At 36.3% G+C, this 18,586-nt stretch overlaps 1 protein-coding gene across 1 annotated transcript; it reads right to left on the reverse strand.

Moving 5' to 3' along the window:
• Positions 1-3,159: 3,159 nt before the first annotated feature.
• On the reverse strand, positions 3,160-18,315 carry LOC113232185 (NADH-ubiquinone oxidoreductase 49 kDa subunit-like). Its single transcript, XM_026466826.1, has 10 exons — positions 18,209-18,315; positions 16,854-16,969; positions 13,541-13,650; positions 12,417-12,618; positions 10,066-10,253; positions 8,133-8,296; positions 7,204-7,323; positions 6,732-6,861; positions 3,793-3,938; positions 3,160-3,472 (listed from the first exon to the last, which is right to left on the reverse strand). The coding sequence occupies exons 1-10, from the start codon at positions 18,301-18,303 to the stop codon at positions 3,343-3,345; spliced, it is 1,401 nt and encodes a 466-aa protein (XP_026322611.1). The 5' UTR covers positions 18,304-18,315; the 3' UTR covers positions 3,160-3,342.
• Positions 18,316-18,586: the final 271 nt, after the last annotated feature.

Genomic DNA, 18,586 nt, shown 5'->3' on the forward strand with positions numbered 1-18,586 from the left:
GGTTTCGGAAATCTGCTGGATGCAATCAGCACAAGAGCGATCGTTGTGGCGATTTGGTCGGGAAGGCCTATGTCCAGTAGTGGACGTCTTTCGACTGAAATGATGATGAAGTGTTATAATAATAATAATAATACACACACACATTCAACATAGCCCCGCGCCCCGCACTAGGGAAACTCTGTGTCGCGGGTGCCATGGACACACACATAGACAACCACAAATAACACCCAAACTCACGAGAGAAATAAATGTAGGTCATACACATATTTTTCCCGGCTTGGGAATCGAACCTAGGACCTTTGCGTGGCAGTCCGACATGGTAACTGTTCGGCCACGGAGGCAGTTAAGTTAAACTGGTCGATTTGAAGTGAAACAATTGATGACACCCGTCATTTGTTTCGATTTCGGGCTGGCAGTTGTCACCGTAATGATTTGGCAGAATAGTTTTCAACGAATCAAATGACATTTCGTCTCTATTTCTGGTTATGTACTCGATGTGTAATTGATACCCAAAAAAAGGCCATTGGTGTAAAAAAAAATTCAGTAACAGTAAGCAAAAACGTACTTGATCCCTAGACACTTGAAGAGTGTATATACAGGAAAGTAATTTGATTTTAGGGCCACACATTTGAACGGCTCTTAAATATAAGATTTAAGAGTTGTGGTTATTCACTAAATGATTATTATGGTCATGGGTTGACTAACCAACGCTTAGACAATGGAAACCAAATCCTCATAAGAGCCGACGGCAGATGACTGACAGCTTTATTAACAGACGTATATTGTCTACCCTTTTCCACTGTCAACGACTGCCTTCATCTCTCTGCATCCAACACGGGAAACAGAAATCGAAGCATTTTTGTTTTTTTATTATTGTAAGCACTAAGCATCGGATTCCATGCCCTGGATAGTTTAAATCATCGCGTTTGTGATCTCGTTGGCTACTCTACCAAACATGATGCAATTCGATCCAGTGGTTCTTGTACTAAATATGGCACTCGTAGCAACTCGATCCAGTGGTTAGTGTTACAGCTCTTAAATAATAAGTTATTCTATATCAATAACATTTTGTCATCTGTGGAACGTGTGGTGTCTGCTTTTGCTTATAACGTCTGTGTTTCACCGTAGGTGCGTTTTGTTCTAAGAATAAATTATAATTTTAAGAAATAAACCTTTGTTTTAATTTTAGATGTATACTCATTTAGAGGTAGAGCCAACGGTCTTAGTTTTACGAGTAAATTATTGGGCTCGTCACAGAACAATAAATACTGTAGAAATGGTTAGTTAGCGTCTGACGCGTGCCAACTATAGGTCTCGAAAGACCTATCTGACCTCAGTCCGCAATTTCGTTTCGTATGGTATGGTTGTGTTATTCTTTCGTGCTAATTCTCTAAAAATCCTAAATGATAGCCGTGCCCAAAAAAAATTACCTGTGATGTTAATTTATATCATCGGAAATTCTTATTTTAATAATTTTTCAATTTCCTCTTTATCGAAATATTTTTTTTGTTACAAGAAACGAAAGCTTATGACCCTGCAATAAGGTCGCTTCTGGTTTGGAGATCTAAATTAATATCTCCAATTCGTCGTCGTTCAGCAATAAACCCATAGATGGCAGCACATTGATTGAAATTTTAATATAATATCAAAACGTAACTAGTAATAATTGGTCTTGATAGTATTAAACTTTGTGCCAACAGAGTAAAGTTTAAATTATATTAACAATCCACTATTTCTTTTTAAATTTGAAATTACGACCAATCAATATCAAGATTTTATTGTGTTTCAAATTACGAATCTGTGACTTTGGCGACCTCGGTTCTCATAGTTATCGAGGCTTATAGAACTTCCATTGTTTTTTCCTTCCGTGTGGCTCGTAGCCAGTAACAAGTTACAACAAAAGTAAATAAAGAAAAAAATTGTAGACAAGGACAATGTGAAACAGCTTTTATTATTGTGCACTATTATCCATTACTAAAATAAGCATAAATGAAATCCTGCGGTAACCGTCGCACCACTAAGCAAACCACGCACTGGTTGTAAGGTGGGCATTTTTTAACACGTTCACCGCCACGTGTATACCCTGATATACACCCAATATTTTTGTCCCAGGCTTTTGTATCCCTGGCTATATAGTGCTTATATTTATTATATTTTAGCTACATTTAGCAAAATGTATGAAAAAAACTCCTAGGCTAGTGTCTAGTGCCTGATACGACTAAAAAAACGAAGAAAGTGGCACAAGGGGAGGGAGGTTCGTAATGTTAATTCCACACCCTATAAATAAATAAATAAATAGCGCACACACTCAACATAGCCCCGCACTAGGGAAACCCTGTGTCGCGGGTGCCATGGACACACATAGACAAACACAAATTACACCCAAGCTCACGAGAGAAATAATTGTAGGCCATACAACTATTTCCCCCGGCCCGGGAATCGAAACTGGGACCTCTGCGTGGCAGACCGACATCGTAACTGTTCGGCCACAGAGGCAGTTAAGTTAAACTGGTCGATTTGAAATGAAACAATTGATGACACCCGTCATTTGTTTCGAATTCGGGCTGGCCAATCGGAGCGCAGTTGTCACCGTAATGATTTGGCAGAATAGTTTTCAACGAATCAAATGACATTTCGTCTCTATTTCTGGTTATGTGCTCGATGTGTAATTGATACCCAAAAAAATTCAGTAACAGTAAGCAAAAACGTACTTGATCCCTAGACACTTGAAGAGTGAATATACAGGAAAGTAATTTGTTTTTATGGCAGTCCGGCATGGTATCCGTTCGGCTACGGAGGCAGTTAGGCAGTAGAATCACATTTTATTACTACATAAGTAATTTTTTAATGATTCCGACGATTTTTGCCTCGGAGGCCCTTGGCGCTGAAGGTGTAAGTTCCTATCGTACTACCACATCGTAGTGCGATAATAGTGTTGTATCCATGAGTAAAACAATATAGATGGAAGTTAAAAATTTTTATAAAACAAAATATTGTTATTTTTTAACATATTACTATTACGTTTCAAAAAATATATATATTATAAGTAAGCATACGAAGAGGTGAAAAGGAGGAAGTGATAATACCTCAATAGGATCTAGCGAGCGTAATAGTGACATGGGTATGTAAAGATCTATACAAACAATTTGACCAATAATTTATTTTTTATTTCTTAAAAATTAATAATGTACAGTGATCTACATTGATTGCTATAAACCTTACGAACTAAACCGAGAATGAGATAAAACCAGCTTCTTTACAATGGTACTTCTTAGTACTACTTGGTATTTTTCTGGTTTTACCTGGTATTTAATGGTTTTTAAAAAGCAAGTTATCGGTTTTTTATCGGTCAATCTCGCCGAACACGACGTCGAGTGTGCCTATGATCGCGACTATATCGGCTAACATGGAGTTTTTGCCGATTTTCTCTAGAGCTGCTAGGTGAGCGAAGCCGGGGGCCTTGATTTTGCATCTGTAAACAAAAATGTGTTGCATCAAACGTCTAAGTTTTTCAACCATATTCATCATCAATGTCAATTGTATTATCAAATACTTTATTAACATAAATATTTTACAATGCACAGTAGCTCATTCAATCGTGACTTACTTTAGGGTTCTTGGTATTACGCGAGATTATACTTATTTCGTACGACACAAAGGAGAGAGGCACAAACCACGCCCTAGGCCTTTTTAGGTTATCGACTTCTTATTATACTGTTCAACAAAAAACCTCTTATCGTTATATGTTGTTTTGTATGTAATAAATGTGTGTAAAAACAAATACAAAGCTACCTGTAAGGTTTGGAGCTGCCATCGGACACGAGGTACACCCCGAACTCTCCCTTGGGCGCCTCTATGGCCGTGTAGGTGCTGCCGGGGGGCACTTGGTAGCCCTGCGTGAACAGCTTGAAGTGGTGGATGAGGGCTTCCATGGAAGTCTGCAATAATAATCATTTACTTATATCAACCATAATGTCAAATGCAAGTTACAGACATATAATTATCTAACTTGTGCAATAAAATATTTTTTCATACTTTTTTTGTAATAAAAAACCATCGAGTATATAACCAGAAATAGAGACGAAATAAGGAATGAAACAATCTACGACACCTGTCAATTGTTTCGAATTCGGGCTGGCCAATCGGAGTGCAGTTGTCACAGTAATGATATGGCAGAATAGTTTTCAAACAAATTAAATGACATTTCGTCTCTACTTCTGGTTATATACTCGTTGCAAAAAACCGACATCGAAAGTTTGTGGAAGCACATGTACGTATTTGCCAAGTTTTATTGAAATAACGGGAAATGGGTGAAATATTTTCTTCAAATTCGAATGGGACCACTGACTGAGGTACCTTCTTTTCAATAAAAAAAAAGTACGTAAAATTGAGGCCCGACGTAACACCTCAAAGGGATTCCGGAATCGGGAATTCGGTGGCAATTGTGACGTCAGATCTGGAGATACGCCACAAATGCGCCTGTCCGTGAAAGGCTCGCCAACTGTACACGTTGTGTAATGAACATGTATTTAATTGCACGTATGCAGCACGCGAGCAGCGCGCACGCAACGCTCATGCAGCGCGTTCACAGCGCATTTGCTAGATCTGTACGCACCCTAAGGTGGTGGTGCCAATGATCGTCATTTAAAGGGTAGTGGTGTGTTTTTAAACTTGAAATAACATTTTTGTTTTTGGACGTACATCATTGACCTACCAACATATGGACATTGGGTCTAATACAAAAACCACGAAAAAAATGTCCGAGGTTAACCTATACAAACGTAGTGACATGTAACGAAATATAAAAAACTAAAACATTTAATTTAAATTGTAACGTCATTGCAGTACTGCTTAAATTTGCTTACAACAATTTAAGGGCCCAAAAACATCATATTCAGCTTCTACTGGAAACTTAACAAAATGCACCATATTTAGCCTCGACTGAAAATTACTTGAACACAAGAGTAATGGAACAGCCTTTCTCGTAAATATTAATTAAATTTTATATATATATTATTATGTCGAATTTTGTACAAATTCACTTAATGGTATAATAAAAAGTTGGGCTGATACATACATACAAATATTACTACAAATGTGAAAATAAGCGTGTACTATAAGAAATGTACCGATATTCTAACTAAACGTAAACTCAAATATCCGTAATTCCGATTTATAACAAAACCGTTACGCTTTCGAGGAATTTTGATGCTTTTTACATAGACAAAATTACCTTTTGTTTTGTAATCTTCGTAAAAACATATTATGAAAATTCGAGGTAATGTTATTTCGGGCAAATGTATTTTCTGACTTCTGATAGGTACTTGGTACTTGGTGTAACAGGCTGGTGTCCGCAAATCGACGTCAAGGCGCCTATTTCTGATAGGTAATCCCATGCCGTAAAACGAGTACAACAATATTTTGTTAGTTATTGCTAACGTTTAATAAAAAAATCATTTTAATAATAGGATTAAAATCAAAGCAGCTCTACAGTTTCTTTGTTCTAAATATTTCAATCGCTTGTGGTTCAAACAACTGAAAATGACCAAGAAGTTTATATAAGCTTCTTGAAACTGATGTAATGGGTCTCTTTCCATCTTTTGAGCATGCAATGAGTAGAAAAAGGACAGTTAGCTATTTCATTATTTCGTGTGCTTTTGTAATTTATATTTATGATTCAGTTATATATAAACTAAATACTATAAAACTGTACAAAATAACACTTTTAAATGACAACTATGATAACACAATATATTTGTTTAGTGAAAGTATGATACAAAATCCTGTTTTCACACTTTACTGCAGTAATTTTTACAAGTTATTATTATATGCTTTGACTAAATAAATGGACGACGGGTCTAATACAAAAACCACGAAAAAAATGTCCCAAGTCAACCTATTTAAACGTATTTAAAATTGACAAAAACCTATTTAAAAGTGACAAGTAAAGGAATATGAAAAAGCTAAAACGTTGAATTTAAATTGTAATGTCATTGCAGTACTGCCTAATTTTGCTTGCAACAATTGAAAGGCGCATGATTGACAACCGCACTGTCACTCGAACGAACGAAGACTATTGCGCGATTGACGCTCTGTATGCGATTATTATATTATGCGATATAGATATGCGATATAGCTACAGGTGCGGCACTTTTAAGCGCATACCCGACGTCCATTTATTGGTAGGTAAATGACGTACATCAATAGTGATTAGTTAGTACTTGACATATATATAATCACCAAGAAAGATTATGCTTTAGTATGTTTCATAAAAAATACTATTAACCTAAACTTATTTCTCTAAATCTCCATTGACGATGAACACCAAATAATCGACTAATTAACTAACCAGTCATCGACACCCGCCAATAATGAACACCCAGTAATTGACATTTACCAATATGAAACGAGTTACTACGACAGAAAATTTTGTCCTGTCTTATTTTTTAACTTTTTAACCAAATTAAATAATTAGAAATTTAACTGGTTCCGTGGCCGAACGGTTACCATGCTGGACTGCATGCCACGCAGAGGTCCCGGGTCGAAAAATATATTTGTATGGCCTACATTTATTTATCTCGTGAGTTTGGGTGTAGTTTGTGGTTGTCTGTGTGTCCATGGCACCCGCGATACAGGGTGTCCGAGGAAGCTACGAGTGTGTGCGCGCTATTATTAATGATACGGTCAGTCTCCGCCTTTAGGTTTAAATTTCAATGGAAATTACGCCATACCTTCATCTCCTCTCTTGAGGGAGGGCAGAGTTTTGCGTCGTCGGTTTTGATCTCGCCTGGAGGCATCTGGTTCAAGCACTGATCGATGATGCGGAGGGATTCGCGCATCTCCTCCACGCGGCACAAATACCTGCAAGATATTACATTTTTCTAACAAAAAAAATAATTTTTAAGTTTTTTTTTCAAAACAAACGGAATCACATTTCATCGGTAATTAAATATTAAATCAGTAATTTTTCAATTTTCGCCCATTGTAACAAAGCTCAAGTTGAATTGGTCGATTTGAAGTGATAACAATTGACGACATCCGTCAATTGTTTCGAATTCGAGCTGGCCAATCGGAACGCAGTTGTCAATGTCTCTATTTCTGGTTATATACTCGATGGTCCATGGTAACAACTATGATAGAAATAGATATTTTATTGACTTGCTGATTTAAATGGTAATACTTATTGGGCATGGTAATACAGACCTGTCGTAGCAATCTCCATTAGTACCGATGGGCACGTCGAATTCGACCAGATGGTAAGCGTCATAGGGCTGAGTTTTGCGCAAATCCCACTTGATACCCGAACCCCGGAGCATTACACCACTAAAATAGAAGATTAATAACAAATTAATATACCAGACAGCCAATTAGCTGGACTCAAGCTAAGTTCCTGTATTATACGTATCTTTTAACCGACTTCAAAAAAGGAAGAGGTTCTCAATTCTTTTTTGTATGTATGTTACGCGATAGCTTCGCCATTTGTGAACCAATTTTTTGATGATTCTTTTTTTGTTAGAAAGAGGGTACCTCAGATGTGGTCCCATTTAAATTTCAAGAAAATATTCCACCTCTAAGGGTGGCAAACTAGGGGATGAGTGTCTTTTGAGGTTGGTTTTTTAAATTAGTAACGTATGTTTTCAGCAAGACTAGACTGCACCTATCGAAGCATTATACATTTAAAAATATGCGTGTCTTATTCCAGCGTGATGTTATTCCATGGTCGAGTTTTGGAAATTTGACTAGCCAGAAAAAATGTCGCTATCTAGTTTGTTCTAGTCGCAAAAAACTAGATTTAGTCGGTCCGCCGTTCAAAGGTTGTAAGGGTGTTGCTCAGTCCACGCTAGAAGAAGCTTATTCCAGCGACACCATTTCTCAATCTCGAGAGCCACAACACCTAGCTTAGATCTGATTACACTAAAAAAAGTCGTGATTTAGTATTTATTTATTGTAGTATGGATTTAGTTTAGTGCGTTTGACAGTTTGTGTACTCAAGAATTAATAATTAATGTTAATGAGGATTCAACTGATGATTTTATGGGCGAAATTTAATTTAAAATTCACCATGGCCTAAACCCTAGCCTCAGAGGAGACTCATGCCCGGTAGTGGGACTTATAAATGGGTTTACTCGTACCTAAATCCATAATTCAACGCGTCCTGAGCAGTGACGATCCCAATGTCCTTCGTCCTCTGTACCCAGATGCGATTGGTGGTTAAAACATCTTCGACCTCGTCGAGCCGCTCGGCGAACTTGCTAGAGAACTCGTAGATGTCGTCCATTAGACCAAGAGGCATATCCTTAAAAATTACTATTAAATTTTATATCTGTAGATGAGAGGTAAAGAATCTTGAAGCAATATATAATAGCAATTTTTACTACAGAACGTTGTAAGGAGAATGAGGTTCTTAATTAGGCATGTAAGAATAAAATATGTTAAATAATAACGACGTTATGACTTAATGTTTTTTTTACCATTGTTAGTAAAAATTTTTAAATAAAAAAATATGGACTTAAAAGTCCTCTATCTCGTACCTACAGATATAAGATTTTTTTTATTATTTATTCTAATTACAATGGACATATCCAATTACAGTAATTAGCAAGAATAAAATGTAACAAAACAAAAAGAATAATAAAACAAAAAGCATGATAAAATATGTAAGACAATATTCATGGACAGGTGGACTCGTATTTATTCTTCTCGCAAAACATCATACAATTATTCAAAATGTTCTTCCATCCATCACCATACGTATACATTCAGACTTATCAGACAAGAGTATTCGACAGAGGGAAAGAATCCCCTTCCTTCTAGAAGGAACCAGAGCCTCCACTAGTTTATTTTTTTTTTTATTGTTTTAAGAAAAAAGTATACATAAATATTATAAAGCACCGTCAAACCCTACTTGGGTTTGTCTCGATGCCATTCGTCCTTTCTGTTACGAACGAACTAATACAAAATATTAAAAAGAAAATACTTTTTTTTTGCGACACACTCAGCTCAGGGCTCATTGAAAACCAGCGCCACAGTCAATTGCGGCTGTGGCATAAGCTGAATGAAGTCTTTTTGCGTACGCCACAACCGCACACATGACAGTACAACATTTGTAGTTGTTATATTTAGTATTTTTCTGTTTTGCTCTTTGTTTGTTATTGTCTTATTTCATTTTATTTTAATTTTGTTTATTACGTCTTTTTATTTTGTTTTGCTTGTCTAAGTGGTATCAATATTTTTTTTTTGTATCTATGTGTTGTGGCATTGCAATAAATGTCTATTCTATTCTATTCTATTATTATACTTATAGGTAGGTAGACATTGTTTTTATCTTTATTTGGAGGAATACATTTGTACAACAAGTGAAGACGCAACGGCAAAGTATTTTATCTACACACATATCATAAACCCTCTATAAAGTGTTCAAAAACCGCATATTACGACCAGCATAAAGGTAAACAGTTTTGTTAGAACAAATTTCTTATCTGTGAAAATGTTACTATTGCTTCATTACATTCAAATTTCGAACATCTGTGAAAAACAAAACAATTTGATTGGACCTCAATTCTAATATCAGTCGAGATGAAGTTTTAATCGAAATGAAATGTCAATAGCAAACAATTTTCGCAAATTTCGTTACGTTACTTGATTATCGCACGATATGATGGTTGGGGCCGATTCTAGTTTGTCTGTGAATTAAAAATAAAGACTGCTACGGTTGTGTAATGCGTGAGAAAAGTTTTTATTTGACGCCATTTCGCCAATCGCAACATGCGGTTCCTGAACACATCACAGAGAGCTTATAATACGTGTGTAGATAAAGCAGTGTATGTAACTGTACATAATCACGTACATGGTTACATAAACCCACACTCGTATTTTAAATGCCTTTCATTATGTAACAGTTACATAAACTAGTGGTTTATTATGCCAATAGATACTGAGCGAAGTTATTATTCGGTATAACGTTAGGCCACCGAGGTCGTCTACTTAACCTTCAACGCTAACTGCGTTTTAGTACCGCGTATTCGAATTTGCGTTATTTCTCAAAGTAGCCGCGTGTCCACTCACCAATGCCACTCCGCCGGGTCTGATGTAGGCGGCGTGCATCCGGGCCCCGCTGACACGCTCGTAGAACTCCATCATCTTCTCTCGCTCCTCGAACAGCCAGAAGAAAGGCGTGAGTGCGCCGACGTCCAGCGCATGCGTACCCACCGCCATTATGTGATTCAGTATGCGGGTTAGTTCCGCGAATAGAGCTGTTGGATACAATAATAATAATCTCAGTGCAGAGTACTAAAAAAATCTACATCAAAAGTCATAGCTTGCCACCATTCGAGGTGGATCATCAAAATCGATTCACGTAGTTATCGTAAAACATACATACAACAAAAAAATAGCCGGATGAGAACCTCCTCCTTTTCTTGAAGTCGGTTTAAATTAAAATAATATTATAGGGGTGAAAGCCGAAATTGAGAAACGTCACTGAAATTATACCAATTGTTATTTGTGTAGCCTAAATGACAATTTGAGGCGGTTGGATTTCTCTGACGTGTCGCTTCCAGTACAAGTACAGTGTTCGATGCGGCTGATATTGTTCACTGGTTCTTGAACTTGAGTCCTTGACCCCGGCCGACTGTGCCATTGCCGGTAATACCGCCTATACCATTTAAAAATTCAAAACCTTCTAGACTATGGAAAAGCGTGAGCCTAATGCGCAGTTCACGCTGCGAACGAAGCAAACTTAGCTCAGCTCACGTAGCCAGAGCTCATACCGCGAACCCACTATGTCGTGACGACAGATTGTCGTGCAGTTTACAGTGTCGTGGCTTGTATATTTAAATGAAGTTGTTCACATATAGCACGACACGATGAACTGTCGTTCACGATTTATTATCGTTACAATGAGAAACTGTCGTCACAGTGGGAACAGTTAGAACGACAGTCGTCAGACGATAAAAACGTGACGACAGATTGTCGCAGCTCCTATTATCGTCACGTTTTATTTATCGCTGTCCGCACGTATTCTGTTCCCTGCCCTCCCCTCTCGTACCCCGCGCCCTCTGCTCGATTTGCAGTAGCGTTGGGTCGTAGCCAGAGATGGGCAAGGAGGCTGTCGTGAAACGATAAATTGTCATCACGATCTAGTGGGAATAGCTAGTCACGACAGTCGTTCAACGATAAAAAATCGTCCACGACAGATAGTCGTGATATGGGAACAGGCTAGACACGACAGTCGTCCAACGATAATAAAACGTGACGACATAGTGGGAACGCGCCTTAATAACTTAACACCGAGCTAACTAATCCTAACCCAAAGATCCCGCTAGCTAAGCTGCCGTCCACTAACGAAAAAACGGCTAAGAGACAAACGGTCAAATATCCGTTTTAAATAGCAAAAGATAGAGCACAAAATTTTCTTTTAAAAATAGTTAAAATTGGTTCCACGTGAACTTATCTGAACTTACCCTAACGATGCATAGCTGAAATATCATTACAAAATTTCAATATTCTAAAACTGGGTTATGGTTTCAATATGGTGGTCAAAAAATTGTTTTGTCACTTAGTCGCATTTTAGCTAGCAGAGGGCAGTATATAAAATAAGTCGCCCTTTTGCCGCCCTTCACCCCCGCACGTATCCACAGTCACTACGTATTTTCTTAGGTTACCTTTGCATGCAACTACGTGAGCTAAGCTAGGTTAGCTAGCTTCGTTCGCGGTAAGGCCTGCGCTTTAAATAGAAGTCCGAAGTATTGTTTGTCTATGATATCAAGTAACGGTCAGTACTTAATTATTCATAAAGCTGTGTCGACCCTAATGATTCTTTCATTTGAAGGGAGAGATCGCAAACATTTCTATTCAAGTTCGGAATAGGTAATTGATGATGGATGAGATCAGTAATTAATTATTTATAAAACTGTGTCAACCCTAATGATTTTTTCATTTGAAGGGAGAGATTGCAAACATTTATAGTTCGAGTAGTATTGTATTAATAATTATAACAAAGTAGTGCAGTGACTTCACTTAAAAATAATTGAATATCCATTCAATAAAATTTTAAAATATCGCAATGTTTTTGTTAATAAACATTCTGAATATTTAAATTTTTATTGAATTGATATTCAATTATTTTTTATGTGAAATTACTCCACTACTTTGTTATTATTATTAATACAAAGATCGAACACTCAGAAAAAAATTCCTTCGATCCGGCCGGATTCGAATCAAGGTCTTCTCTCAATCTTTAATCTAAATCAATCTTTAGCACGGTATGCTAGAAGACGTCGGTTCAAATCCGAAGGACTTTTTTTCTGTGTGTTCGATCTTTGCGTTAATAATCATTCTAAACATGTCAAAGTTGGCTAGAGTATAGACAGTAAATCATATTTCACATACTTTAAAGTATCAAAAGAGGTACTCACTTCTAATGTACTTAGCTCTGATTGGGATATCGATATTCAAGAGCTTTTCGACCGCAAGACTGTAGCACTGTTCGTTGCACATCATAGACACGTAGTCCAGGCGATCGAAATAGGGCAACGCTTGCGTATAGGTTTTGTACTCGATAAGCTTCTCTGTGCCGCGGTGCAGGAGGCCGATGTGGGGATCGGCTGCGCGGACCGTCTGAAAGATCAGGATTCTGTATCAACCCATATGTCGCACTCTCAATGACAAAAGTGGCTTATTGTGATTTGTGAGAAACTGACAGAATACATTATTTTTAAACTATGTGCTTGGTGCTAAATATAAATAAATTAAAATTAATTTAAAAACGATACATTAGTTTTCTTTCGAATGTTATTTTTTTAATTGATTTTATCAGTTTCCCAAATAAATTACAAAGATTAAAAATTATTGAACTGTAAGCCGTCACCACATTTACATCCAGAAAAAAAAGAATCTAGATTTAAGAAAGTACCATTTGAATGGCTTATGATAAATTGTTTTTAAAATGTACATGAAATTTTTGAGATTTTGAAAATTTTGTAGCCAGAGACCCTCTATTTGTTCACTATTTTGGTTTGTGTGCCCCTTTTTACTAAATATTTTTTTTGGTTTTTGTTTTGGTATTACGCAATTAAAAATACCTAATGTAATATGTTGTTAGTGCGTCACGCTGAACTGTAAGTGTTCGGGGTATTGGTGATTCTTGTTGTCGATCGTGCAAACACGGTTTAAATGTGTAATCTTTATTGTAGAAAATAGTTAAAATTATGTTATGTTAAATATTAAGTACAGTTATGAATGCACCCGATCTATACGACTTATTGAAATGCACTAAAGTACAAGCGGCTGCCGGCGCGTGTCGCCAAACGCTTACGTCAAAGATGTTCGATTACATCGATACATACAACAATAAGAGTAGTCTTAAATATGTGAACTGTATTTACCGTATATGCTTACAAATAAATGTATCTCTAATAGTTTCATTTCCTATGTGCAACAATCGCGAAAACCTAACTCGATATGTTGTCATAAATTACCCTTACGTCACTTACAAAGCATTCAACAGTATCAAAAAGCGAGTTAGCACAGTATGTGTTACCTCTCCATCGAGTTCTAGCACAAGACGCAACACGCCGTGAGCTGCCGGATGCTGAGGTCCGAAGTTCAGAACCATGTTCTTCACATGCTTCTCTGATGGCATCACTTGACCTACACAAACCACAAACATGAAAGTCGGGAAGAGAACTCAATATTCTTTTAATATTATTTTATTTGAGACAATAAAGAAGTATACAATACATAATACATATCGGGATGGAGGGCTGGTCTATAAATGGACTGGTGGAAAAATGCGATGTACCAGGACATCAGCTCTTTGGGGTCACTGCCCGCTATCTTCCTTTCTATAAAATGATACCCAAAAAAATTATGAACTAATTAAAAACTAGGAAATCCGAGGGCTGACTGCTCCTTCCTTAACTATAACTTTTATTCATCTAAACTAAATTGTAAGTTACGTCTATTCGTGCTGAAATCGACAATACGATCTATACAAGCACTTGGAGACGCAGTTGAGATTAAAAAATCAAAGATTTTATGAAAGCATTTGTGCAATACATAAAAAACAACTTTTCCTTTAAATGTTTTTAAAATTAATTTAGTTCTTTTCATTGCTTATGGAGCGAGGGAAGTGATGGTTACAGCTTTTTGTTATCTGTGCTGTTCATAGAAGACTAAGGGTCGTATTCTAGAACTTTACTCAATGCTCAAGTCTGGATTTCACTGGAAACACAAGCACTGGAAATACGACCCTAATGGCAGGGACTTGAGTGTGATTTCGAGTGCTTTAAACCATACTCAAATCCTGACTTGAGCATTGAGTAGAGTTCTAGAATACAATCCTGAGGGTGTTATTCCAGAACTCTACTCAATACTGAAGTCAGGACTTGAGTATTGCAGTGAACACTGAAAATCATTCTCAAGGCCTTGCCCTTAGGGTCGTATTTCCAGTGCTTGATATCATACTCAAGTCTGCTCAAATCCTGACTTGAGCATTGAGTAGAGTTCTGGAATACGACCCTAAGAAGGCGCGCAAAGATACAGAAATCTCCCATATAGTTCGCATGTTGAGATAGCTTTTAATGGATGCCCTGGTTTTTAAAATACCGCAATTTGCCTCAAAATGCCACTTCCACTACTATATGTTTGTGCTTTGGTCATGTTTGCACCCTGTTTTTTTGCGCTTGCGTTTTTTTTGCGAATGCGGCCTAGAAGAAGACAACTTGGAACACATTTTTTTTTATTGCCGTAATGTATCTGTCCCGCTTTATAACTTATTATCCCCAAAATTCCTCTCAACCTCTTTACTTTAGTGTTTTTCCCCCCATATTTCTACCCTATGTAAATTCATCCAGTTAAACTATATCTTATAAATTTGTGTTACATGTTTCTGAAGTCTTTTGTTTTAAATTCTCACCTGAGCGGACCAATCCATCAATACCGGTTTTTGTCTCAATAGAACTCAATGGTTTCTTCTTTCGACCTTGACATTGGCAAAATCATCATCTCATATATATCATTATGCAGCCATAAAAATAAAAAGTGGACTGGAATGGACTATACAAACACCTACCTAAGATGTTGAGAAATATTTATTCTTATTTGTTTATTAAGAGCAAATATCCAGCCAAATAACCACAAACATTTCCTTATTAAAATAAAGTAGGTAGTTTCAGTGCCATCAGTGACTTCCGAGGTAATTTCCAAGTCTTCAGCAAGCTGAAGAGTCCTGGAGCAACTCAGGTGTTACAACTAAGACCCACTCACGAAGAATAGGCGCCAAACTTCGATTTGCAGAAACCAGCTCGCTACACAATACCACAGTTTCAGCACCCCATGAAATACCTATCTACTCGCCTACCAGGTAAGTATAACACGAGGATCACAACCCTACTCTTATGTGCATTCAATTATAACCATATATTGTAAAGGTGAAACGGATAGTGATTTGGCCGGATACCGAATATCCGGCGAGCACCTAGGCCGGATACCCGGATATCCGGAAGCCGGATATCTGACTCACTGCCGTTAACATGTCGCAATCGGGTTTACAGCGCGCATCGCCGTGATTGATTGATTAGCGAATGATTGCACTTTCACATTGACAATTTGATTTGTAGTGGTCACTTGGTTTTTATAAAAAAATTCATTTATTCGATAATACAAACAAATACACAACAGAAAAATGTCAACACTACAAGAATCGCAAAGTTGAATCTATTTATGAAAATAAATATCACTAACTTTTACCACTTAATGCATAAAAACTGGTCCTCGTCCACCATAATTTGCCTTTATTGAAATTTGAGTATACTAAATTTACAGATAACGTTATCTTTAACTTCGTAATTCTTTCAATTACAAGTAATAAACAGATTGTCAACAATCCTTTAATTGCTGTATATTCTATTTAATATAAATAAATCAATTTTTCTTAGTTTTAAACATCCGGTATCCGGCCTGACATTGTCCTACTATCCGGTATCCGGTCGGATATTGTTCTACTATCCGGTATCTGGCCGGATACCAGATAGTTATGGATATCCGTTTCATCTCTAATATATTGTGATTAAGTTTTATTGAATGTGAGGATGTTCCACCGCCATGATATTCATTATTTTTTGGGAAATCACTACACTACTATGTTATAATTATTAAACAAAGATACTTAGACACTTAGAAAAACGTTCATAGATTTCTCACAGACAGCAATATGGCAAAAATCTCGTTAAAAATCAAAACAATGATCTGCAACAAGCACATAGGAGAATTCCTAAGGTCTTAAGGAATTTTTTCTAAGTGTTCAATCTTTGTTTAATAACTATACTACATTTAACATATCTGCCGTCCGCTGACTAAATGGCGGCTAAGTGACAAAATATATTTTTTAAATATCATAAAATACCATAACCCAGTTTTAGAATATTGTAATTGTTTCATGTAAGTTCCGATAATTGAGTCAGTCAGTCGGGAAACTAGGTAGGTGTGAAAAATATCTATTTGTTTGTGAACGTGTTTATTCCCGTTTCCAAATATTACAAGTTCCGATAAGTTGAATAAGTTAACTAATTTTAACTATTTTTAAAAGAGAATTTTGTGCTCTATTTTTTGCTATTTAAATTGGATATTTGGACGGCAGATATATTGTGATACTTATTTATAAATTTTTTATGAAAGGACTCCATTAATTTGTTGTTATAATTGATAGAAAGACTGGATAATTCTTTTGATCCAGCTGGACTCGAACCAGCAACAATTTCGCCTAACTCAGGTGTCGCTCTCCCAACTGAGCTCCAGAATAAGTCAGCATACCTTACGAATTGCTCTATAATAATTTACACGGTGACACTAACCACTATAAGGTGGGTGGCTGATAAGGTCAGTGATGTCATCAGGGTACATGACTGCCCCCTGGAAATCTTTCAGGTATTCTTGGTCTGGCATCCATCGATGGCCATTGCGATGAGAACTGTCATCAATCAAAATTTTGGTTGTCAGTCACATGAAATAGGTACCATAGTTTGGGAAGATAAATAATTATTAGGGAAGTGAATAAGTTTATTATTGAGTTCTTAGGTTTTCGCGATTGTTACACATAGGAAATGAAACTATTTTTCCGTTTATAGTTTCATTTCCTAAGTTTATTATTATTAAAAAAAGTGACATAGGTATTGATTCAGAGTGGTGTGCTGCCCATAACAGAGTCCATGCACATGCTGGGAGAATGAGAAAATCTCTGTAAAGCCACAAATAATATTATCAAGATAGCCACATATTATTTAGCCTTTTAGTCATGCCACTAGATCACAAGCCTATGCATTGCCTGTCTTTGGGAACACTGCGGACTCATTTTTTAAAGAACCCCATGTCACAGTGCAAATAAAATACTGCAGGATCCCTCCTGACTAAATTTTTAAATTCAAAGGTTATATTTTAGAATTTAGTGGTAAGAATAACGTTCTTAGTGGAAGTGGAACCAATTAATAATTGTTGTAGTATGATTTGGTTAAACAGAACCAAGAAACAGGATATATATATATTTTTTAATTTCACCATACCTATTAATCTTTGAATGCATGTAGCAATTGTAGATTACAGGTTTTGTGGTTTAAGTGACCGTCATTTACTTTTGCTGTTGATTGTACTTAGTGAGCTCAGGATACGATGGTTGTAGCATCACCCATTTTTTGTTAATTTTTATATGTGGAAACTCATGATCAGAATTTGAAAATTTATTTAGTTTTCTAAGTGCCTGTCTGTCAGTTTTTCGATAATAAATTAAATATTAAAATACTTCGTTTTTATATGTTTGTTTTGAGTAGATTAGATCTACATTAAAATGTTGTATTCTTATCAATATTCCCGAGAGAGAATTCAGGCTAAGGCTTTATAGTGTTTATTATGTGCAAATTTCGGTTAGCGCTCTTTTCAACAAGCGAGTCGACAAGTGCGAATCTCCAAAAAACAAAGTACCTACTATGGCAAATTAATGAATTAAAAAAGAAAAGATTCTGCCACTATTCCACACTAACCAACGAACAGTGTTGTTATTAGAAATGTAATAAATCAAGAGAAACAAGTCAAAACAATTTAATTACAAAAAATACGTATCATAACCTCCTAAGTTACATAATTTTATTGTCAACAAATATACAAATTATATAACTAATTGTATTGCTGGGAATTTAAATGTCTTATATAAACTCACTTCACATTGTGAACAGCTGGTAAATTTGCCAAAAGGGCCTTATTTTTGGCCAAATTCGCGGATTTTCGCAGCAAAACATTCAAAAGCGAGGCCATTTTTACAGGACTGCGTTCCGTTTTATCGATAATTCAAATTTTACATCAAAATTTTGATATTGCTTATGATAATGATTGAAATTTTCATTTGTGCATTTTACAATCCGTAGGATATTGAAAAAACAATACATAAATGTAAAATTAAAATAGAAGATTAATATAAACAAAAAAATGGCAGGTAAAACGAACTATTTTCTACATCGTGTCATTTAAAATTCTATATAGAACGGAACAGCTTGTTAACGTCAAGTACTACGTTGACGTTGCGTTCGTTTAGAATCAA

The sequence above is a fragment of the Hyposmocoma kahamanoa genome, unplaced genomic scaffold (genome assembly GCF_003589595.1).
Source record: "Hyposmocoma kahamanoa isolate Upper Pololo Valley unplaced genomic scaffold, ASM358959v1 67, whole genome shotgun sequence".
NCBI classification, from domain to species: Eukaryota; Metazoa; Arthropoda; class Insecta; order Lepidoptera; family Cosmopterigidae; genus Hyposmocoma; species Hyposmocoma kahamanoa.